Below are 24,261 nucleotides of genomic sequence, written 5' to 3'. Positions count from 1 at the left end.
CTTGGGAATATCAGAGGAAAGTCTCTCTCACCTGCTTCTTCTCCACCTGCTTCCTCTCCTCCGCCTGACTCAGGAGGAAACCTTCAGCCAGGGCCACGGCCTGGGAACTGGTCTCTGCTCCGCATTCCCTCACCCAGCTCTCCATCTCCGCTGGAAGGACAGCCAGGAACTGCTCCAAGATCACCAGGTCCAGCATCTCAGCTTTAGTGTGCCTTTCTGGCTTCAGCCATTGATGGTCAAGGTGGCAGAACCAATTGCAAACCTCTCGTGGTCCTTCAGTCTCCTGGGAGCAGAACTGCCTGAACTGCCAGCTCTGCACCTCTGAGCGAAGGGTGTCCTCCTCTCCCAGGATCTTCTGCCCAGAGCTTTCCCAGAATCTCCCACTGCTCCCATTTTCCATAGCATGGTCTCTTTCTGCTCCAGGGCAAGCTGAGTCTTGTTCATCCATCTTTAGGAACGAATCCATCTTTTCCTTGACCAAGTTCTGTCTGTCTGATTTAGAGGTGCTGCCAAATACTGCAAAGGAAATATATTGTTCTGTTATGAAATTGGCACACGGTCAGCAGCAGAAGGAGAAGGTCCCCTGAGCAAGTGTGGATGAGTCTTGCTAGGAACCAGGGCTGGACTGCACCACAGGCCGACTCTGAGCTTTCTGTAAGAAAAAAAGAAAGGAGAAGAAATTCTCTCACCCTCCTGGAAGGAAAGTGACCAGGCCCAAAGTGGAGGAAACGGAAGAGATTTCTGTCAGACGAATGAGCCTGGTGGCTCCTGCCTCTCAGTGTTTTCAGCCCAGGGATAGAAGCAGAACAGTGATGGAGAAGTGAATCATTTGTTCCAAGTGTGGAATATTTGATGAATTATTGTATTGTAATATTTTGCTGGAAGCCGCCGAAAGTGGCTGGGGATACGCAGCCAGATGGGTGGGGTATAAATAATATATGGACACTAGTCTCTATTGAGGGTCCTAATCCTGGGCTCCTCAAGAGTTGCTCTCCTTCCCAACCCCACTTGAGGGCACATTTCCTTTCTGCTTCTGTCTCGTTTTCTACCCCTTTGCATCTCCAACGTCCCTTTTTCTTCTTCTGAGAGCCAGATCCTGATCTGGCCAAGCCCCTGAGGGCCAAGTGGGTGAGGCCAAAGTTCCTGTGGGTAGGAAAGTGCTAAAAAGCCAGGAAAAGAACAACTCAGTTTCTTTCTGTCACTGCAACTTGTTTTAAATGGTTTTAATGGTGTCCTCTTCCCCGGGGAACTTAAGGGAAAGCATGGGTTATAAATTAATAATATTAGTAATAAGAAGAAGTGTTACACAGCTTAACCCCCACAGAGCCATATATGCGTTGCTATTTGCAAACCCCTGAGGAGTGGGATTGCCAAGAGAGAGGGGAAGTGACGGAAAGTGAGCCCCAGTTTTAAGCAGAGAAGGAAGCTGTGCTGCGTCCAAAGGATTAAACTCATAACTGAGTAAAGGAATGAGAGGGAGGAAAGAGGAACCGAGTGAAGCATTTCACCTCCTCTTCTAGAAAGTTGAACATCTACCTTTGATTTTTAGCAAGAGAAGTTTATGAGAAGCTGTGCATTTACTAATTTGTTTTAAGGCCTGCAACCTCTTTAGGTTTAGTGTCATTAATAAGTTCACTGTTTCCTGAAAGGACACAACTCCTGACCCTTCTTTGTTTTACCAACTTGGTTTTGTAAATAAAACCTTTCTTATCCGTTCAACGTCTCCCTGAGTCTCCAAGCATCTAAGGTTTCCCTCACACAAAATCCAAGAGAGAACCTGAAAACGGAAATAATCAGTTCAGCCCAGAGACTCTGGTCAAGCGGAGCAGAGCCGGCCGGAGAGAGAGTTATGGGGAGGTCTACAAATTCAATTAATAATAAAAATAAGAAGCATAATGGCAGCCCAGGAGGAGGAGCTGAGGGGATTCAGGGATCTGAGGGCCAAGATGGTGCAAAGAGAGGCCAGAATCTGGCAGGGAAATGGTGGCCTGGAGGCGGAGGCAAAGGAGGCAGGGACTATTATTTTATTCATTTAATTGATTTTCATTTTATGAAATGACAGGAACTATTCCCACTTGTGTCAGCCTGAGCCCACATTCACAGACATGAATAGAGATGCCTTTAATCTGATAATTCTTGCATTTGGAAGCTGCCAAGAGGAGCTCAGAAACTCTGGTGCGGTTTCTTAAAATGCTGGCGGAGTAATTAAGAGAGATTTCCCTTCATAGGAGACAGTTCTGCCAAGGATGCGAAGCCTGGAGTCCGGATATCTCCCTTGCCTGATTCTCGGGTGGTGGTGGGGGAGCTTCACTCCAACTGAGGAGCTCAGCATGTTAACGGGAAAATCCGAGGGCTCCCTTGGACAAAAAGTAAAGACACCAACCAGAGTAAATTGGAGCAAAAAAGCAGCCTGTAGGCTTGGCCTTTATTGAACTCTTGCAACAGGGTGCTCCCCTCACTTGCAGGAGAGAGGAGGGACCCAGAAAAATGGTGTGCAAGGCCTTATAAAGACTTTTGAAATTCCCATCCTGTAGGTCAGGCCCACCCCCAGAAACATCATGCATACATTACAGAAAGGAGGGGTTGAGGGAGGAGTTGTGGTGGTAACCTGAGTGTCCTGTCACCTGGCTGGTTCCCTTCTCCCCCCCTCCCCACGAGTCACTTCCAAGAGACAAAGGGGAGTTTGCAGTTTCCTGCCCCCAGAGGGAAGAGCTGATCATTGTCCTTTGTTCCAGTCCATGCTGAATCCTCTCCCATATGCAAGTTCTTTGTGATCTTGATGGTCTTCTGTCTAGGACCATCAGGGTTGGCATAGCAACTGGGCAGGGCTCCTGTGGATGTGCTGGGATGGTGAAGGGATTATGGCTGGCCTGTATCAAACCTTCCCCATTTTGTAGTCCTTCCTTCATGGAGTAAAATAAAAGTGGAACAGTGCAAATCCGATGTATGGTTGATTTTCTATGAATTTATAACAGAAGCGTAGCGTATGTAGTGTGTGAGTGTGAGTGTGTGTGAAGTTGGTACAAACTGAATGATGGGGGGGGGCGTTTCCTGCAACAGCAGGAATTATTATTATTATTATTATTATTATTATTATTATTATTATTATTTTCATTTAATTGATTTTCATTTTATGAAATGACAGGAACTATTCCCACTTGTGTCCGCCTGAGCCCACATTCACAGACATGAATAGAGATGCCTTTAATCTGATAATTCTTGCATTTGGAAGCTGCCAAGAGGAGCTCAGAAACTCTGGTGCGGTTTCTTAAAATGTTGGCGGAGTAATTAAGAGAGATTTCCCTTCATAGGAGACAGTTCTGCCAAGGATGCGAAGCCTGGAGTCCGGATATCTCCCTTGCCTGATTCATGGGGGGGGGGGAGCTTCACTCCAACTGAGGAGCTCAGCATCGGAGCAGGAGGGGAGCCCTGCAGGATGAGGCCATTGGGCCCCTCTGGAGTCCCCCCTCCTGTTCCCCCAGGGGCCTCAATGGGAAGCCCCCCAGCCGGACTGGGGCGCCAGAGCCCCTCTCTCCCCCTGCGCTTCCTTCCAGCAACTGGGATTCAGCAGCATCTCTGGGGAGACAAGAGCTCAGCCCTCGAGGATGAAGCCACCAGGAGCCCCTCCTCCTCCTCCTCCCTGCCCTGGTCCCAGCCTGGCCTAAAGTGGCAGGGAGTTCCGCAGGCTTGACTCTGCACCGCACCAAGAAGCGCTTTCTCTTCTCTCCCCCTCCCCTCTCCCAACAGTCAGCCTTTCCTTTCTATTTTTTCGGGATGCTTTGTGTCCTAATATTTCCGTCCCTCTACAACCTCTGCTAATAAATGGGACTGATTTCTCAGTCTGGGGGGGTTATTTTCAGGCCCTTTTCTTCCCTCCCCAAACGACTTTGCAGAGAGGGGGGTCAGGAGCCTCTGCCCCTTGACTTGGGGGTCCCCCTGCTCCCCCCTGCATCCCGGGACCCCCCTCTTCTCCCCAATGCAGAGACTCACCGGCTTCCCGGAGGCGCCCTGGATGCAGCACGTGCAGAAGAGAGAGACAAAGGCCCCTCCTCCCTTTTAGGCAGGCGGGAGAGGGAGGGGCTTGGGCTCGGGAGTTTCTCCCCCCCCCGACCCCCCCTTGACTTCCTCTCCTGTCTAGGAATCCAGCTCAATCCCTTTTAACCCTTGGCAAGCCAGTTCCCCCCTCTCTTCCTCTCCCTTTCCTGTCCTGTGCCGGGGAGTTCCACAGGTGAACTCTGCCTTGCGTTTAATTTTACCTGTCCTGAATCTTCCAACATTCCGACTCCTTGGATGTCTTTGAGTTCCACTGCCAGGAGATGCAACTCTCCATCCACTTTCTCTAGGCCAGGCTTGGCTTTTGAAAATTGGGGGGGGCGCCTCAATAATTAGCTAATTGGGAACCACTGCTCTAAAGAGCCCCCAGAGGCTGCAACCTTTCTTCATAGCCAAGTCTGCCTTGATCATTTTGGCAGCCCTTTTCTGACCCTTTTCCAACTCCTCAAACATCCTTCATGAGAGGCAACTGCACCCCCCATGAGGTTATGCCATAGAGTTGTGACCAGGGGGGGCTGCAGGGCTCTGTCCGGGGCCTGTTGTTGCTCCGTCTGTCGGTAAACGTCTTGGATGGAGGAATTGAGGGGATGCTCATCCAGTTTGCAGATCCCACGAAACTGGGAGGGGCAGCTAATGGCACAGAAGACAGAATTGGGATTCAGGATGACCATTACAGATTGGAGAACTGGGGGCAAGTTAACAAAATTAATCTCAATAGGGACACTTGCCATTATTTTTTTTGACGGGGGAATGTGTGTAGAATTGCCTAAAGAATGTGTAAGTACAAATAAAAATGATTGCTAAGTATTCAGTTATATATATTACTAGGTATGACCTACACATATTTTCGGGACGCGGGTGGCGCTGTGGGTAAAACCTCAGCGCCTAGGACTTGCCGATCGCATGGTCAGCGGTTTGAATCCCCGCGTCGGGGTGCGCTCCCGTTGTTCGGTCCCAGCGCCTGCCCACCTAGCAGTTCGAAAGCACCCCCGGGTGCAAGTAGATAAATAGGGACCGCTTACCAGCGAGAAGGTAAACGGCGTTCCGTGTGCTGCGCTGGCTCGCCAGATGCAGCTTGTCACGCTGGCCACGTGACCCGGAAGTGTCTGCGGACAGCGCTGGCTCCCGGCCTATAGAGTGAGATGAGCGCACAACCCTAGAGTCTGGCAAGACTGGCCCGAAGGGCAGGGGTACCTTTACCTTCTTATACATATTTTATATTAAATTTTGTATTACAATCACACACACACACACATTGACAAGCACCTCTCGGCCACTGGAGGTGATTCTACAGCTGTTATGGATGTGTGTGCCATGCTGATCTGGTTGGTTTGTGCCCTTCACACTGATGAGCGACCCAAATGCAGCATTCAAGGGGAGGTTGTCTGGCAGAACCTGAAACTGATCCTTCACTCACCAAGCTCAACTGCGGAGCCTCTTACTCCACAGAGCGACAATATCAAAAAGGCTCAGCCTACTGATCAAGTGTGCAGGTGTTGGATCACACAGGAAAACCTGACTCCCAAAGGTCATCTAGTCCAATTCCCTGCAAAGCAGGAATCTCAACGAAAGCATCCATGACAGACCTCTGCTTAAAAACCTCCACTGAAGGAGAGTCCATCACCTTCCAAGGGAGTCTCTTACTGTCAAGAAAGTTCTTCCTGATGTTCAGTCGGAATCTCCTTTCTCGTTTGTTCAGATGCTGCCCTCTGGAGCAGCATAAATCTTCCACCTTGACCCACCCCCCCATGGGTCCGACTCGCCCTGTTGCCTTTGCCCCAGCTGCACCACAAACCAAAGTGAACATGCAGTATAAAGAAATTTTATTGAATGTCTTTTGTATTAAAAAAACAAACAAACAAACAAACCCAAAACCTTCCTCCCCTCAAAACACAAACACATAAAAAATAGAATATGGAGGCTCCTCAGTCCAGAAGGCAGTGATGCGCACAGGGGGAACGTCTGGGATCACAGCGCCCCCCTTCTCAGCCCCCAATTCACCCACCACCGTTGACCAGGTTGGATCCAGCGCCCCCTCAGGAACTGGGTTCAGATGGCACCTTCTCCTCGTCTGGGGGACAGTCCACAAAGTCCGCCAACATGGCTTCTGTTTCATCCACTTCTGTGCCCTGCAGGGGAAGAGAATTAGGTGGGGTCACTTCATTGAGGTGGCATGACAACTCACCCCACCACCCACCAGAAGTATCCCCCCACAAGGCGTCCAGTAAAAGTATTAGGGCGCTTAGCTGAACAAAGTTTTGAAGACTGGCGGAAAAGACAGCATTTCGGCACTCAATCTAAAAGAAGACGTACACACACAGAGGAAACCCAGAATGCAGGCCTTAGAGAATCACAGAATTGTGGGCTTCCCAAGGCTCATCTAGTCCAACCCCCGAAATGCAGGAATCCCAGCTGAAGCATCGCTGACAGGCGGCCATCCAACCTATTAAAAAACCTTCCGAGGGAGTTGCTCTGCCACTGATGGGCTCTTACCCTCAGGAAAGCCTAAACGTTGAGTATCTCCTTTCTTGGAATCTGAAACCACAGGTTCGGATCCTGCCCTGCAGAGCAGGAGATAACAAGCTTGCTCCTTGTGACAACCCTTCAGATACTGGAAGTCGGCTCTCACGTCTCCTCTTTTCCAGGCTAAACATCTCCATCTCCCCCCCAGCTGTTCCGCATAAACAAGGCTTGGTTTCCAGACCCTTCAAAATCCTGCTCACCCTCTTCTGCGCACCTTCCAGCTTCTCACCCATATCCTTCTGGAACTGGGGTGCCCAAAATTGGGCCCAGGTGGGGTCTGGCCATTGTTCCCAGCTGCCACTGCAAGACCCCTCGCTGCTCCCTCCAAAGCTGGAGAGACTGCAGAACACACAACACCTCCCACCCCACCACCTGCACAATAAACCATCCCAGCTCCAGACTTGGGAACCTGCCCTAGACACACCCTCCCTCCAGACTCTCCGCCGCCCCAGAGAGGACTTTTTCTGCCATTCAAAGTGTAGCCAGGATTGTTCTCCTGCTGGCTTCCCAAACCAGAATGGTTTTAGCGGTTGCTGATAAAGAGTACAGCAAAGAAGCCTGCTTGATCTCAAGAGGCGGGGAGTTCCAAAGGGCAGGGGCTGCCAGAGTTCTTGCAAAAGCAGAACGGGTGTCATGCGGCGCCTGCAGCAGGGCCAGATCCGCCGGCTGAACTGGCCAAGTGGGAGCAGGTGGGGCAAAGCGATCTCACAGGTAAACTGCTTTCAGACAACAACCCACATTACGAAGCACATGCGAGTTCCTGATCTGCTTTCGGTTTTTTGCTGTGTTAACTGTTCAGAAGCCTAAATGTTGTTGCTGCAAACTTTTCTGATTGACAATTTATCATCATCATCATCATCATCATCATCCTTTTGCAAACCACTTTGAGGTTTACTTATTTGCTTCATAAAATCTTTATGTGGTTTCACTGAGAAAACCTTTCCGGCTTCGAGGCTTTTCCCTCTACAATCAATCAGCGAAGAGATTTTGTGAAGCAAAACAAATGAATAAATAGAAAGCAGCACTGTGTAGAAGTCAAACAAACAGCTTAATTTGGAAAGAGAGAAGAGCCAACTCTAAACTGATACAATTTCACTCCCACTTTTGCCCTTTCTTGGGGGTGGGAGGGGGGAGAAGATCAGGCCCGGGACAGAGGACAGAACCAGAGAACTGTGAGAATCTGGAAGGGGATCCCAAGGGATCATTGTTCTGATTTTTATTATGCATTTTGCGCTTATTAGACTGTAATTTTACACTGCGAAAGCCCTGAGATCTATGGGTCTACAAATTTACCAAACAAAACAAAACCCTCCACCTGTAATGCCTTCATACTTGGAATGATGGAGTCATAGAACTGAGAAGTTGGAAGGACCCCCCGGAGGGGGGGAGCACCTAGTCCCACCCCCTGCAGTGCAGGAACCTTTTGCCCAGCGTGGGGCTTGAACCCTGGACCCTGAGATGAAGGGTCTCCTGATCTACCGACTGAGCCGTCCCAGCTTCCTTTCCCCCTGGAACTTCAACGCCACACCCTGAGCTCCACTATCGCCCCAGAGTGGAAGATGCACCATACAGAGTTCAGTTAACGAAGGAATATTCTTCCCCACATGTGCGGGGGGGGGGGCAGCCGTGCCCTCTCTTCCCGCCCTGCCCCTCATGCCCACCTCCTCGCCCAGCGGCGGCTCCTGCTTCTCCGACTCCGCCCGCAGCACTGCAGCCTCGGGGGCCGCCCCTCCTGGCTCTCTCCGGCCCCCTTCGTGCACCACCACTTCCTCCTCCTCTTCTTCCTCCTGCCCCTGTGGAGTCGTGGTCCGTGGGGCAGCTGCAGCCGCGGGACCCTCCTGCTCCTCCTGGGGGGGCTGCTTCTCGCCCTGCTCCTCCTCCAGCTTCACGGAGGGCAGGGGGGCCGCGCTGGGGAGGGGGGGCTGCCCTTCGGCCGTCCGCAGAGGAGACGCCTGGCCTTCTGCCTTCCCCGGGTCCCGCTCCAGCCGGCCTCCTTCCTCTTCCTCCTCTGCCATTTCCCCTGGGGGGTGGAAGGCTTCCTCGTCCACCTCCATCAGGAGTCCGGCGGCCGCCTCTTCGTCTTCGTTTTCCTCCTCTTCCTCCTCCTCCAACTTGGGGGGCTCGTCCTTGATGGGCAAGAGCTCCGGCGGCTCCTCGTCGCTCCGGTGGGGCGGCAGTGGGGGCGGCAGCGAGGGCAGCACCCTCCGCTCCTCCTCCTCCCCTTCTTCCTCCTCCTCCTCCTCCTCTTCTGTCAGGCCTTCCTCCTCGTCCTCTTCCTCCTCCGTCAGGCCTTCCTCCTCGTCAAACTCCTCGTCCTCTTCCTCCTCCAGATCCTCCCCAAACTCCTCATCCTCCTCGTCGTACTCTTCCTCCTGGCCAGCAAAAAAAAAAGGGTGGGTGGGAGAGAATCAGGACTGTAGTGTTGGGAGAGGGCCACCCAAAGGCCATCCAGCCCGACCCCGGTGCGCAGGGACCACAGCCTGATGGGCACCCAGCAAAGGGCAGCCTGCTACCTTGTGAGGGACCCGGCTGAGGGTCATGCAGCCCAACCCCTTGCCACCCAGGGCTGCCAAGGGGCCCCTTACCCTCATCCCGCAACCCCTAATCGGGGCCCAGAGCAAGCCCCGTCTTCACCTGTCAGGCGTGGGGCTGACAGCTGTGGCTTGGGGGTGATGTCAACATTAGAGACCAAAGTGTCTGTTTTTGATTTTAAAAACAATATTTCAATATGAATGGCATTTAACCTCAAGATGAAATCCATCAGGGAATGACTTCTGTGAGGCTCCTGTGTGCCGACATTTTACAACCCTTGTGCTCTCTAGGCCATAAACTAAAACTGCTATCTAACCCCCAAAGTGGCAGAAACAGCCAATGGTGATCTTTTCCTAAGTCTGCTTCACAAGCTGGCAATCCAGCATCTTCTTGAAGCTTCCCCCGATGTCCCAGGGACGAGGGAAGTGAGAGTGGGGCTGCCCAAGGCCTGCTAAGGGCGGCAGCTGAGACCCAAACGGCCTGAGCACTTGGGGGTGTAAGGACTGGTATGGAGCCATGCGTGTTTTACATCCCATGACCTGTGACCCTTCTCAATGTACATTGAAAAATGTTTGATGTTTTATGGCTCTCTGCGTGCGATCCATTTGCAGCTACTCTATAAGCTCTGTTAAGCTGAGCTCTGTCCTACTGCAAGAGCAGATAATAAACCGGGTCCCTAACGGGGCTGCTGGACTTATTTCCTTGGTTCCATGTTTTATGTAAAGGTGTTCCCTCTACCTGGGTAATGTCCTGGTGGTGGTGAAGTTCTTACCCCGGGGGGAAAGCAGGGATGAATTTGACCCACAGGGTCACAGCACCTCCCACCCCACAAGCCCTGCCTCTTCGCTGCCTGGCCATCATAATAAAAAATAAGAATTAACACGCCGCCCGTCTGACCGGCCCCTGCCTCCCAGTGCACCTCTTCCTCGTCCTCTTCAAAGTATTCCTCGTCCTCCGGGTAGTCGTCTTCATCGTCCTCTTCCTCCTCGCTGCTGTTGATGTTGATGACGGTGGGGTCTTCCTCCAGCAAGGCGGGGAACGGGGGATCCATGGCTGCGGGGGAAGGGGAGGTGGGCAGCGCCAGGACAGCGGCAGGGGCAGGGGGCAGAGGGACACCCAGGGAGAGGGGCGGGGCAGGCGGCTCCAGAGGGGTCTCCTCGGAGGTTGGCGGGGGGGAAGGGGGGGCCGGGGGGGCTGGCGGAGGAGCGGGCGGGGTGGGGACCTGGGCTGCGGTGGCCGCCACTACCATGGCGCTCCCGGGGCCCTTGCCAAGCTGCCCCTTGGGCACAATGACCACGGAGTCGTCCGAGTCGCTCTCCAGGGAGATCTCCACGTCCTCCTCCTCCTCCTTGTCGTAGTGGACAAAGACCGAGCGGCGCAGCTTGGCGCCCAGAGCCGCCTCGGCCGCCCCGGGGGACGTGGGCAGGGAGGGCTCCTCGGGGGCCAGGCGGGGAGGCAGCTGGGCGGGGGAGGCCAGGCCTGGGGGGGGCAGCCCCAGGGGGTTGGCTGCCGAGGAGGCGGGGGGAGGGAGGAGGAGGCGGGGGGCCGAGAAGGGGGCCGGGGGCGCCGGGCGGAAGGGCGAGGCCAGGGCGGGGGAGAGCTCCGAGGGGCCCGGAGGGGGGGCCTGGGGACCCCCCGGGGGGGTGGCCAGAGGGAGCTGCAGGGAGGGCACCCGGGGGTGCAGGAGAGCGTTGCAGACAGCCAGGGCCTCTGTGCAGAAGGAAGAGACCTGCAGAGGGAGGAGGAAAATAAATGCCAAATTATTTTCATGTTCATTCTTACATTTTTCTTATTACTATTATAATTTTTAATTTGCAAACCGCCCTTCATCCGCTGATCTCCGGGCCGTTCACAACATCAAAATACAAGACGAAAGCAGAAAACACAGATAACGTTATATCCTTATTCACACGTGATATAGTTATTTACACCTAACGGGACTCAATTTCATTTAGCAGATAAAAATGAGAGCAGTCTGAAAACTTAAGGGGGTGGGGGAGAAACAACAATTAAAAAATGATTAAACATCCACAGAATTAAAGCTATACACCCACCCATTAAAACTATGCAAATAATTACAGCACGATTAGAGTGCGATCTCCTTTCTGATGCACAGATACGGGGAAATGGAGGGAGAGGACAAACGGGAAATGTATCTCCCATCTGCATAAAAGGAAGAGTTTTGGATTGAGCTTAGATCAGAACCAGGACACATAGAGGAGAAAATGGGGTGGGGGGAGATTCAGGTCAGAGAACAGCCAGGAAATCCAGGGAGCTGGGGCTAAAGGAGAACTATTTCAAAACTGCCTATGAATGGTATTTGAGCACCATATAGACTGAACTCAATATGCCAGTCAAGAGCAGACAAATGCTGGAGACCAGAATTAAATAAAGCAGAGGACGCACACGTCTTTCAGAATTGTTCCCAAAAAGAAATATTCCAGAAATCGGTGCAGGCCAATATATCTTACACCCTCAGGACCTGATGTATTACGCTATTTTAGTATTTTTTTGGAAGCCACCCAGAGTGGCTGGGGAAGCCCAGCCAGATGGGTGGGGTATAAATAAATTATTATTATTATTATTATTATTATTATTCCAGAAAATGAAAGAGAACTAACACTCAACCTCATTGCTACGGCTAACATATAAATGGTTTCGAATAATGGGAGAAAAGGCCATTTCCTACTCTAGCTGAACGGAGGGAAGAAACTGGGTTTGTGGCAGCTACAACTCACCACCTTCTTGCAAAAGAAAACCTACTAAAGCAGCAGCCCCACAGGCTTATGGGGGGGGGGGGAGTGGGCCTTTTCTGTGCTGCTCTGGAGCAACAATTATCCGAGCCCAACCTTAAGCTGCTTCCAACCAGCTGTAGCAGTTACTGCCTTACCTTGGTTTACTTTCTAATAATAATATTATTACAGGTGAAACTTGAAAAATTAGAATATTGTGGACAAGTTCCTTGATTTCCGTAATCCAACTTGAAAGGTGAAACTAATAAATGAGATAGACTCGTGACATACAAAGCGAGATCTGTCAAGCCTTGATTTGTTATCATTGCGATGATCATGGTGTACAGCTGATGAAAACCCCAAATTAACAATCTCAGAAAATGAGAATATTCAAGGAAATCAGCAAAATAAGGATTGCAAATCGAGCAAGACTGGACCCCTGAGAAGTAGAAGCACATCTCGCTTTGCATGTCGTGAGTCGATCTCATATATTAGTTTCGCCTTTTAAGTTGAATTACTGAACTAAAGGAACTTTTCCACGATATTCTAGTTTTTTGAGTTTCACCTGTATTATGTATATGCTGCCCATTTGACCGCATTGCCCCAGCCACTCCTGGACGGCTTTCAACAAAATATTAAAACATTAAAAACTCAAAACATTAAAAACCACCCTGTATTATTTATGAATAAAGTAAAGCAATTCTTTTAGGAAACATTTAAGAGGGCCCAGCCGGGGGGCTGACTTCCTGCCTCCAAGGACTGGCGAAGGGGGAAAGGAGGATGGACGGATGGGCTGGCGAAGGAGGAACCTCCAGGCCGAGAGGCAGTCTACCTGCTGTGCAGAGACTAGGCCGGGGGGGGGGGAGAGATGCCCAATGTGGGGAGGGGGCTCTTCCCTACCTGCCCTGCTCCCCGGCTTCCCTTTGGGCCAAACCCCAAGTGAGTGTTGGGGGAAAAAGAGAGAGAGAGAGAGAGACTCACCTGGAGGTTCGGGTCGGCGCGCCCCTGGCTGAACAAGCGGAGGGCGCAGTGGAAAGGGGGCGGCCAGGAGGGCGGGGGGGCCAGGACCAGCGCCAGCAGGAGGCGGTGCAGCTCCCTGCGGCAGGGGGCGCTGGCGTAGGGGGACCCCGGGGGGGTCTCGGCCTGAGCCAGGCGGATGAGCAGAGGGACCACCAGCTCCTGCAGCCTCTGTGGGGAGGAAGAAGATCCAGAGAAGTTGCTTTTTTGGGTGGGTGGGGGACACGCAAGACAGTTTGGGGGATCCTCCTGACCCTTGTGGCGGAATGGGGGTTCCCTAGCCCCCACCATGAGGAAAAGGAGGCAGATGGTCAACCAACAGGCTCCCTGCCCTGTTCTGACTATCATTCTATCCTGTATCTTGTGTTTTATGCTGGAAGCTGCCCTCTCGCCTCTCCAACTAAGGGAGGGATATAAATTTAACAATTAAAAATGTCGCTTCAGATTGTTGTGACCAACCCCCCCCCCCACAACAACAAAGCGGCTGGTCAGCTTATTTTTTTCATTTCATAAAATTTCTACACCACCTGACTGTAAACAAGTCAACCTTGAAGCAGCTTCACAAAGAGAATAAAAGAGCCATTGATTTAAGAAACTATTTACAACATTCAACAGCACTGAAATCAACAAACAGATTCGAACATAGTAATAATGATCACAGATCTCCTTTGAAATTCTCCTTCTCCTTCCCCTCGTCTTCCTCAATCTTCTCTGTCTCATTTTCCCGCACTGAAAGCTCCTTGGGGCAGAGACGCCACCGGCCAACCACTACAGCGCTGCAAGGGGAAGGCTCTCTCCGGAAACCAAGAGCCGGGCTCGGCCGCCAGGACTCGCTCTCCACCCCACCCCCTTGCCTGGCAGCCCAGACCCCCAAGTCCCCCAGGGCTGCCCCACAGACCCCTCACCTTGTGGACCTGCTCCTTCATCAGGCTTCCAGTCAGGAGGACGGCACGGCTCAGGCCTGGGGGGGGGGTAGAGAAGAGTTTGGGGGGCAGGATGAGTTTGGGGTGAGTGGGACTGGAGGAAGCAGAGCCCAGGCCCGGCCCCCTCTCCACCCCGCTGCTCAGCTACAGGTTTCCTCACCTCGCAAGGCGGCCAGGCAGGTGCTGCTGTTGGCCTGGGAGTCCTGCTTGGGGTGCAGGGACCCCAAAGTGCCCAGGTCAGACAGCTTGGGCTTCTTGGGGGCGCTGGGCTTCAGGTCCGAGGCCGGCCGGCTGTCCCGCATCTGGACGGGGCAGAGAGAGAAGGGGATGGGGAAGTTTTGGGTGTTTTATGACACTTTTATAGTTTCTGGAGGCCACAGAGGGGGGCTGGGGCAGCCCAGTCAGATGGGTGGGGTACAAACGACAAAATAGTAATTATTGTTGTTATTCTTTTAAAAAGAGGGAGAGAGGCCTTGAACCGGAGGCCAGGAGGGAGGGGTGGGGGAGAGAATTCATCAGTGCAGCTAAAATACTTCATTCGTATCAAATTTCAATTTGAGATTTTCTCCTCATACAACCAAATTGCAGCTACCTAAGATGCAAAACAAGGAAAAGAAGCAGAAGAAAAAAAGAGATAAAGGGAGAGGAAAGAGAGAGAGAGAGAGAGAGAGAGAGAGAGAGAGAAAGAAAGAAAGAAAGAAAGAAAGAAAGAAAGAAAGAAAGAAGAAACGGGGAAATATTAGCAAAAATTACAAAAGAAGGAATATTTTCCATGCACTAGATGAAAATATAATTATTTAAAACTACCAGTCAAGTCAGTACAACAAACTATCAACTGCACTCTCTGTTCAACAATATTTCCTGCAGCATCTTGTGGTCCTTCATTTTCTTTTCCCTTTCCAATACTTCTTTCTTCATGGGGGGGGCTCACCTTGAGGGTGTCGGCCGGGGGGCTGATGTCGCTGATCAGGTGACCCAGCAGGGCCTCGCTCTGGGTCCTGGGTCCCTGCAGGATGCCACAGGCCGCCCCAGCCGTCTGGACCCACAGATCCAGGACTTCGTAGAGCCGAGTCCGCACCGCACTGAGGAGGAAGGAAGAGGAGCTGGAGGAGGGGGCAGCCTGGCAGGCCCCACACCTCACCTGGGGCTGGCTTCATGGCAATGCAGAATTGGACGGGGGCCCCAAAGGTCATCCAGCCCAACCCCCTGGAACCCGGGAATCGCAGCTAGAGAACCCCGGACAGGGGGGCACTTGACCTCTGCTTAAAAACCTCCAAGGAAGGAGGAGAGGCCGAGAGAGAGGAAGGCCTGACCCAGGCAACCCTGCAGGGGCGTCGCTAATGCTGGACTAAGCAGGAGAGGCAACAGCTGGTGCTGTTGGGGGGGGCGAGGCAGCTTTCTGGAGAGACAGTGTGGCGTCGCCGTGAGGACTGTCGAGGTCCAGATCCCCCATCTTGGCTGTGATGTGCACTGGGAGACCTCAAGGGCTGGCAGCTGCTTCTCAGCCGAAACTCCCTCGCAGGGCTGTTGTGGGGAGAACCACGAACACGCCGCCTTGCTCCCTACTTCTCTAGGCCCCCCCAGGGGGTGGCGGTACACATTGGCCCAGAGCAGTAAGGGCCCCCTTCCTCAGCTCCCCACACACCTGTAGGGGCGCTCCTGCCCGGGGGGGAAGAGGTCTCGCCCGCTGCTCCAGGTGGTCAGGACCTGGGGGAAGAGGCGGCAGAGGGTGGCCCCAAAGCGCACCAGGCGGGGGCCGCACCTGCAAAGGGAAAGCGAGAGGAGGGGGGCGTCAGAGAAGGGACAGCCAGGGCTGGGGGTGGGATGTGGAGCCCGGTGGGGGTTCCCAACGCCCTCTCCCCTCCCTGGGACTTACGCCAAGATGAGCGCCGAAAGGAGGTCCAGGGCCTCCAGGTGGACGGAGGGCAAGAGGAGCATCCGCAGGGGGCCGTCACCAAACCAGCTCTGGAAGGGAGGGGGGGTCAGGGGCGGAAGGGAGCAGCACCACCCCCACTTCCCACCCCTCCCCATTATAAAGTGACCAAGGTCACTGGATGAATCTGTCTACTAGGCTGCATTATTTTTTCTAGCATTATTGTACGCAGTAATAATAATAGCAATAGCCATAGGCATAGCAGTAAACAACAATTCTGCTAATCTTCATGATCCCTTAAGGCAGTCCTGGCCAAACTTGGCCCTCCAGCTGTTTTTGGTCTACAACTCCCATCATCCCTAGCTAACAGGAACAGTGGTCAGGGATGATAGGAATTGTAGTCACAAAACATCCGGAGGGCCAAGTTTGGCCATCACTCCATCACTGCCGTGTGTGTGTGTGTATGTATATACATACATATATATATATATATACACACACACACACACACACACATATATATATATATATATATATATATATATATATATGTATATATATATATATGTATATATATATATATACACACACACATATATACACACACACCCATTGCAAAAAATAAACCCATTACAAAAGAAACAACAATTCTCATAATAATAATTTTGACGATGAAACCTGTATATATGTGGGTTTTACGTACACATATGCATATGGCATGAACGTATTACAGCAACATATAATTATAATTCTGCTATACTTTGTTATTCCTTAAATGTAAGCTTGTAGGTCATTTATATTTCCTCCCCCATAAATAAATAAAGCATGCATCCATGTACAAAACAGCTATTCAAGGAGCACCCCTGTTTGCTACTGCACTGGACACAAAAGGTGAAATTAGAGGGAGGAATTAAAACTACACAGGGGGTTCCCCTTGCCCTGGAATTCTACCTTCCAATAACAAACAAGCCCCATTCTTCATTTAATCTTTACGATGCCCTCTCCTCCAGCACCTCTTTGGTCCAGGTTAGAAGGAAGGAGGAGGTCCCTACTAAGCACTTCCTGACGGAAGGAGCTGTTTGAGAGGGGAGGGGGCTCCCTTGGAGGGAGGGGGGCTCCCCTTCCTTGGCGGCTTTCCAGAAGAAGTGAAGAGGCCCATCGTCTTGGATGCTTTAGCTGAGGTTCCTGCACTGCAGGGGGTTGAGCTAGATGAGGCCTGGGGGGCCCTCCCAGCTCTCAAGCTCTTCCGAGCACAATTCCAAGTGTTGGTGCTGACCTTGAAAGCCCTAAATGGCCTCAAAGGCCCAGCAGACCTGAAGGAGCGTCTCCAGCCGCATTGCTCAGCCCGGACACTGAGGTCCAGCACCGAGGGCCTTCTGGCAGTTCCCTCCCTGAGAGAAGCCAAGTTACAGGGAACCAGGCAGAGGGCCTTCTCGGTAGTGGCACCCTCCCTGTGGAACGCCCTCCCGCCAGATGTCAAAGAGAAGAACAACTACCAGACTTTTAGAAGACATCTGAAGGCAGCCCTGTTCAGGGAAGCTTTTAATGTTTAATAGGTTATTGTATTTTAATATTCTGTTGGAGGCCGCCCAGAGTGGCCAGTGAGGCCCAGCCAGATGGGCGGGGTATAATTAATAATTATAATTATGATGATGATGATTCTGGGGCCAAAATAAGCACAGGAGCAGCTGAGAGGGGCTTTGCTGAGACAGGCACTGCCAGCCTCTGGTCATCTTTGGTACTACGATGCCCTGAGTGAGGCACTGGGCACCCCCAGAAGAGATCTTCTCCACAGTGGATCTTCTCAGTTGTGTGCCCCCTCGGCTCGGGGACCTGCCTGCCCCACCCTGACCCCAACGCTGCCCCCATGGCTACTCACGATGTTCTTTGTGGAGATGTTGAGGGCGCGGCAAATGAGGTCCAGGATGTCTTGAACTGGGACGGAGACGGGAGCCACAAAGTCGTTACTGGAACGGCAAATGAAGTGCTTGTTTTAGGGGGAGGGGAGGTCTCAAGTACAGTGGCAAGGCTGGAAAGGCGGGGGGGGGGAGGAGAGAGGGGCCCCTGACCTGAGCATCTGGCAGAGGCATTTGGCCAGTCCGGAGAAGCGATGCTTCAGGTGGAGGATGAAGTTCACCTCTCCATCTTCGGGGGTCGGGAGCAGGATCTCCACGCCAGGCCCTTCGTAGTGCAGGGGATCTGGAGGAGAAGGAGGAATGGGGGGAGAGAGAACCCATCAGGTCTGGTTGCATAGGTGGAAGAGGACCCCCAAAGGTCATCTGTCCCAACCTGCAGAACAAAGGACAGCTCTAAAGTGGCCTGCAAGGTGGTCCAATGTGCAGCACTTGGCAACATTCAAGAACAAACATCTTAAAGCACTTAAACAGTTGTTTTTTGTGCATATTTACTTATTAAATCTGTATTCCGACCTATAGCCAAACACATCTGTGTATTAGTTCAGTTTAAATACGCTAAATCTACGAACTCTATTTAATGATATATATTTAATTAAGTATATGAATCACATATGTTAAATATATGGCAGGCCTTTCCATTCACAGTACGGAAATTTAATTCAGCGTGTGGCTCGCGGGTTCTGCGATCTGAGAGGTTGGACTGCCCTGGTCTAAGATGCTCATTTAAAGTGCCGATAAGGAACAAAAATTAAGAACACGTTGCCCAAAGAATCTTTGATCTCAAGTAAGAGCTTGAGGGCTGGACGGTATCTGGTTTTCAACATCGCGGTACATCCCCAGCTAAACATTGCGACATACTGATGCATCACAATCTTTGACACTTAGATGGTGCTATGTAGAGGTACTGACCGGCTTCATGGTTTCTCCTTCGTTGTGATTTTTGCATAACACCCACCCACACTGCTGTGGGTAAAACCTCAGCGCCTAGGACTTGCCGATCAAAAGGTCGGCGGTTCGAATCCCCGCGGCGGGGTGCGCTCCCGTCGCTCGGTCCCAGCGCCTGCCCACCTAGCAGTTCGAAAGCACCCCCGGGTGCAAGTAGATAAATAGGGACCGCTTACCAGCGGGAAGGTAAACGGCGTTCCATGTGCTGCGCTGGCTCGCCAGATGCAGCTTTGTCACGCTGGCCACGTGACCCGGAAGTGTCTGCGGACAGCACTGGCTCCCGGCCTATAGAGTGAGATGAGCGCACAACCCTAGAGTCTGTCAAGACTGGCCCGTATGGGCAGGGGTACCTTTACCTTTTACACCCACACACCACGATTTGTGATATATTACCAGGTCAAAAATTACGAAACCTATATCACGATATGGGCTTCAAACCAGTTTTGGATGATATATGGATATATTGCTTGACCCTATTAGAATGAGGTAAGAGGGTGCTTCTTGCAATTGAAAGATGCCCCCCCCCCCACAAAAGACAGTAGGAGAGCCACTGCAAGCTCTTTTAAAATACTGGACCACAAGGACAGTATTTTAATTTTTAAATTTTATTAATACAAGCTCATAGACAATACAGTAAAAGTCATAAGCGCAGCCGATAAAAAAAAGCATATAGAAATAAATTAAATAAAATGGAGACACAACAGGGAGGAAGACACAGAAATCAACTGAGAATACAATACTGTACTCAACTCTCAAAAATGAAAAGAAAAGGAAAAAACAGTGGGGGGGGGAGTCAATTCAGTTCTCAATAAAATCTGTCCACATATTTATCTGTGGAGCAGCAGGTTTGGTGGGCTGTTCATGGGAGAAAAACTTATACCACGCTGAGTAGAAACTTAAGGACTCTTGCTTATACAGAATCATAGAATGGAGGACTTGGATGGGATGCCAGGGGTCATCTAGTCCAACCCCCGCAATGCAGGAAGGCAGGCCAACGGCCCAGACTTTTGCTCGCTCTTCCCCTGGGGAAGGAGTTCCTTTGGGCTTCCAGCTGCAGCCAGACGGCCAGGAAAGGGGAATTTGGGCTGAGCAGCGGGGCTGAAACGCAATGATCACAACAGACAGCGGTCTGGGATTTTGCCCGTCTCCTCTGCCGTCAACATCCATCACTGGTCCTGTTTCCGTCATGTGGGTTCCGCACAACACGTCAAATTGGCTCGTCAACAAAGCACTTATCTTAATTGCTCCCTCAAGGGCAGGAGACGCCCCGGCCTCAAATTAGCCGAAGGGGGGGCGTGACGTGAGCAGGTCTGCTGGGAGTATGGCTGCTGCAAAACAAGAGCCTCCTGGCTGGGGCTTAGTTTGCACCCCCCCCATGTGGGGCTTCCCTCGCCCTTGATCCGGAAGCTGCCGTTGGTGCAGGATGCTGCAGCACAATTGCTGACAGGAGGGAGGTCTTATCGGCAGAGAACACCTGCACTGCCTGCAAATTTGCAACTGAATCGAGTTCAAGGTGTTGCTCTTGGTACAGGAAAGCCTTAGGAAATCTGGGACCAATTTACATGCATTTTTTTATTATTATTAATAACTAAATAAATTCAGGGAAGTTTTAAATGTGTGACATTTTAATGTATTTTTAATCTTTGTTGGAAGCTGCCCATAATAATAATAATTACTTTTTATGCGCCAGGCGAAAACATTCCTCTTAAGCCAGGCCTTTGGCAGATTAATATTCTACAGCTATTTAAATGAGTCTGTGGAAAGGGGGAGGTTACTGTTTTGCTGTTCGGTTTTACTTATTGACTTGTTTTAATCCTGCATTTTCTGTGATCTGCCCTGAGATCTTACGATGAAGAGTGGTAAATAAATGGAATAAAATAATAATAATATTTATATCCCACCTTCCTCCCTTATTTTACAGATAAAAATAAAGGTAAAGGTAAAGGTACCCCTGCCCGTACGGGCCAGTCGTGTCCGACTCTAGGGTTGTGCGCCCATCTCGCTTAAGAGGCCAGGGGCCAGCGCTGTCCGGAGACACTTCCGGGTCACATGGCCAGCGTGACAAAGCTGCTCTAGCGAGCCAGCACCACCGCAGCACACGGAAACGCCGTTTACCTTCCTGCTATAAAGCGGTACCTATTTATCTACTCGACTTAAGGGTGCTTTCGAACTGCTAGGTGGGCAGGAGCTGGGATCGAAAGACGGGAACTCACCCCGCCGTAGAGATTTGAACCGCCGACCATACAATCGGTGTCACAGTGTAAGAAAACAGCCCGGCTCCAAGGATCCCCCGAGGGTGGAGATGTCAAGGCGCCATCGTCGCAAGTAGCCGACAGCCAGGTGCAAAATGCGCCTGGCGAATTCCGAGCCCTGCTAACCCCCTCCCCCAAAGTAAGAGCAATATCAACATTAAAAGCATGAGGAGACGCACCTGTCTCTGCTCCCTCGTAGAGCGTCCCCAGCAGGCTGTGGAGCGTGGCCAGGAGGCAGTGGGCCTGCTGCCCCCAGCACTCGGTGTACTTGAGCCCCTGCGTGAAGCCGGCGCCCAGAGAGGGCAGGAGAGCGTAGCAGTCGCAGGCCAGCTGGGGGGAGGAGGAGGCAGAGCATCAGTGGGGCAGCCCACAAGGGGAAAGAGGGAAGGGATCCCAAAGAGTCTGGGTTCAAATCCCCACCTCACAGAGTTCTCGTGGGGATTCAATGAGGTCGAGGGCCTGGGAGACCTGGGTTCAACCCCCACCCCGCCCCGCTGCTATGAAGCTTGGTGGGGGTGACCTTGGGGGCCAGTCACAGGCTTCTCTCAGCCTGGCCTACCTCACAGGGTTGCTATAGGGATCAAGTGGGCGAGCTGCGTACGCCAGCTTGGGGAACTATAAAGGTGAATTATAAAATACCTACGAAGCTTCTGACTGGGTCATTCAGGCCCTGCTGGTGGGATTCTTCCCCTTGGGGGCACCTGGTCAGCCAGGTGTGGGGAGGCCGGGATGCTGGGCCCCTCTGGCCTGATCCACCTGCTCTGGGGCTCTTCCTAGGTCCCACAACCACCCCCTGCCCCCAGGGGAGTTTCCCAGTTTAAACCACAAGGTGGGGTCCCTGCGCAGCGGAAGGGAAAGCAAGAGAGGTTGGTTTTTACCTGTTGCAGGTGGGGCGTCTCTGCATCCACGCGGGCCAGGAAATAGGCCGCCAGTTTGCCCTGGGGGGCAGGAAAAAAAGGATGGGGGGGAGAGGTCAGTGGGGATTCTGCAACCTAGTGCTGCTCCTCTGCCCCCCCCCCGAAACAGAAGACTTACCCGCAAAGAGCCACATGCCCTGGGGTAAAACATCATGCAGGCCTTGCTTCCTTCCAGGGTGGAAATCTGGCACTAGGAAGAGTCCCGGGGGAGGCAAGGGGGGGGGTCAGAAAAGAGAAAAGGGTTAGATAAAAGTTTTCTCTCCTGTAACACCAGAGCCGGTGGGAGACAGCCAGAGAAGCCAGATGCGGGGAGATCCAGGAGGGATGAGAGCCCTTCTTCGTTGCACTGCGGAACTCCCCGCCACAAGAGGCAGAGATGGCCCCCCCCAATAGAAGAGGACTGGTCAAATTTGTGGAGGAGAAGAGGCTGCTGGTGGCTGTGCTCTGCCTCCACGGCCAATAAATGCTTCTAAACACCAAATGCTGGAACACGCAGGAAGGGGAGCTGCTCTTGCATTCGAATCCTGAGCCCGGGTTTCCCATAATGGGCACTTGGTTGGCTGCCTTGGCCTATCAAGAGCCGGGCTCTTCTATCCTCATGGAGCCTCCAGCTGCAGAGGCAGTCTACTTCAACCCCTCGGTGCGAAGAGGTCTTTGGCCACTGGAACCTCACCCAGCCAGGCTCTGAGCTTCTTACGTAAGGGGGGGGAGTCACATTTTGGGGGGTGCATCCATGTAACGAGCTCACCGATTGTTAAATTCCATTTTGACTGTTTTAATATTTTTGTAAACATTATGTTGAATTTCTGGTTTTCCCAAGCTGGCTGTTTTGCCATACTAAAAATTATTCATTCATTCAATTTGTGGGTTTTGTTTTATGCCTTCAGACGTGTACATGGGGGGGGGTGCAGGCCACCCCCAGCTCCCCAACTAGGGTGGGTTGGGGGTCTCACCTCGGGTTTGAGAGCCAGCAAGGAGGTGAGCAGCCCTGGGATGTGGTTGGTGCCGATGTCTCGTGCCAGCTCAGGGATCTGGCAGGAATACTCCAGCAGGTCACGGAGGATGAGGACGGCCAGCTCCATCGTGGGGGGCGGATCCTGAGACTTGGGGGGGGGAGGAGAAGAAATGAGGTTAGTTGGGGGGCAGCCTTCCTCAGCCAACACCTCCCACCCAAAAGGAGCATTAAGGCACCCAAAACATCTGACCCACCCAGCCTTCCCAGGCACAGAAAGGGCAGCTTCTCCTGGTGGGTGCAGCTGCGGAGCTCTTGGGCCTGGGGGGAGGCAAAGCGGGTGGGGGGCACTGGCGCCCCCCCTCACCTGAATGAGGTGCTGCAGGCTGCGCAGCCAGCCCAGGCAGTTCTGGCTGAAGGCTTCTGTGGAGCTCTCGGTCACCAGCAGGGAGAGGAGGCAGAGGCCCTCAAACCTTTGCAGGGAGAAGAAAAAGCAGGGCAGAATCAGAGCACTGGAGGGCTGAAAGGGGCCCCCAAGGGTCATCCAAACCAACCCTGGCCAGATGATGACGTGTCAAGAGAAAAAGGTGCCAGCAGCCTGCGGGGGGGGGGGGGGGTTGGACTAGATGCCCCTTTGGGTCCCAATCCTGAGACACCTGGCCTCCAAGCCCCCACCCACAGCCAGCACGGCCCATGGGCGACAGCGCTGCGCCAATTTTAGAGAGGAGCCGCAAGACCCCGGCCACCCTGTTTCCCAGAAACTGTGAAAGGGGGTGCTGGGAAATTGGTACAGTGAGAAGAGACCCCCCAGGGTCATCTATCCCAACCCTTGCCAGGCAGGAATGGCAGCTCCAGAATGCAGGACCAAGGGCTGCCAGAAAATCTGCAAGGGATGCTGGGAGTTGTAGTCCAGAGTGCCTGGGGGGGCATTTGGGGAGGGAGGGCGAGAGAGAGGCAGCTACTCACCGGGTTTTGATGGAGCCCAGGCGCGCGTTGCTGAGGCTGACCAGCCCCCCCAGGGTGGGCGAGGCCTGGAGGGAGACAAAGGGGCCCGGTCAGAGAGCAGCGCCGGGCAGGAGAACGAGGGGCGCCCCGGGGACCCCACCCTGAGGAGGAGGCGCAGCAAAGGGGATGCTCCCCCCGCCTCCCTTCGGGTCCCGGGGCGCAGGAACCCCCCCCCCAGGGGAAAAGGCCATTCCAGCGGGGGGACCCGTCATGGGGGGGCCAGTGGGGGGAGCGGCCCCCCATGGTGTTCTTGCCCTTGCAATGGTCTCCCCGGGGGGGTCTCTCTCACCTGGGCGCCCCCTCCCCCGCCGGCCTCCCTGGCGCAGCGCAGCAGCCCGGCCAGGCCTCGCGGCGTCTCCGGGCCCCCCCCCGCCTGCGCGCCCCCCCGCAGCAGCCCCGCCAGGGTCTCCAGCACCAGCCCGGGACCCCCCGGCGGGGAGGAGGAGGAGGAGGAGGAGGAGGAGGGCCCCGCCGACAACCCCAACCCCAGCGCCGCCGCCGCCATCGCGCTCCCCCCCCGCCAAGGGCGCGTGCGCGGGCAGGGAGCGAGGCATGCCGGGAGGCGCCGGGGGGGGGGCCTGGAAACGCCCGCCGGGGAGGGGCTCCGCGAAACCGCCGCCG

General features: G+C 53.1%; 2 protein-coding genes across 2 annotated transcripts in view; both read right to left on the bottom strand.

Moving 5' to 3' along the window:
• Positions 1-4,111, bottom strand: part of LOC310746797 (uncharacterized protein) — a 45,255-nt gene extending 41,144 nt beyond the window's left edge. The window contains exons 1-2 of the mRNA XM_083580911.1: positions 3,991-4,111; positions 32-516 (exon numbers count right to left, since the gene is read on the bottom strand). Coding sequence (XP_083437037.1) covers positions 32-466 — 435 coding nt within the window. The 5' untranslated portion in view covers positions 467-516; positions 3,991-4,111. The remainder of the gene's footprint in view (positions 1-31; positions 517-3,990) is intronic.
• A 1,748-nt stretch (positions 4,112-5,859) lies between these two features.
• Positions 5,860-24,070, bottom strand: PELP1 (proline, glutamate and leucine rich protein 1). The gene is made up of 18 exons (XM_083580856.1): positions 23,930-24,070; positions 23,602-23,666; positions 23,003-23,108; positions 22,637-22,786; positions 21,802-21,873; positions 21,645-21,704; positions 20,946-21,096; positions 17,723-17,852; positions 17,533-17,620; positions 15,657-15,745; positions 15,426-15,542; positions 14,712-14,862; positions 13,941-14,082; positions 13,763-13,818; positions 12,822-13,028; positions 10,028-10,837; positions 8,238-8,948; positions 5,860-6,182 (listed from the first exon to the last, which is right to left on the bottom strand). The coding sequence occupies exons 4-18, from the start codon at positions 22,763-22,765 to the stop codon at positions 6,090-6,092; spliced, it is 3,006 nt and encodes a 1,001-aa protein (XP_083436982.1). The 5' UTR covers positions 22,766-22,786; positions 23,003-23,108; positions 23,602-23,666; positions 23,930-24,070; the 3' UTR covers positions 5,860-6,089.
• Between the last annotated feature and the right edge of the window lie 191 nt (positions 24,071-24,261).

Source organism: Podarcis filfolensis, assembly GCF_964270895.1.
Source record: "Podarcis filfolensis genome assembly, chromosome: 13".
Taxonomy (NCBI): Eukaryota; Metazoa; Chordata; class Lepidosauria; order Squamata; family Lacertidae; genus Podarcis; species Podarcis filfolensis.
This window is presented reverse-complemented; position numbering and strand designations above follow the sequence as displayed.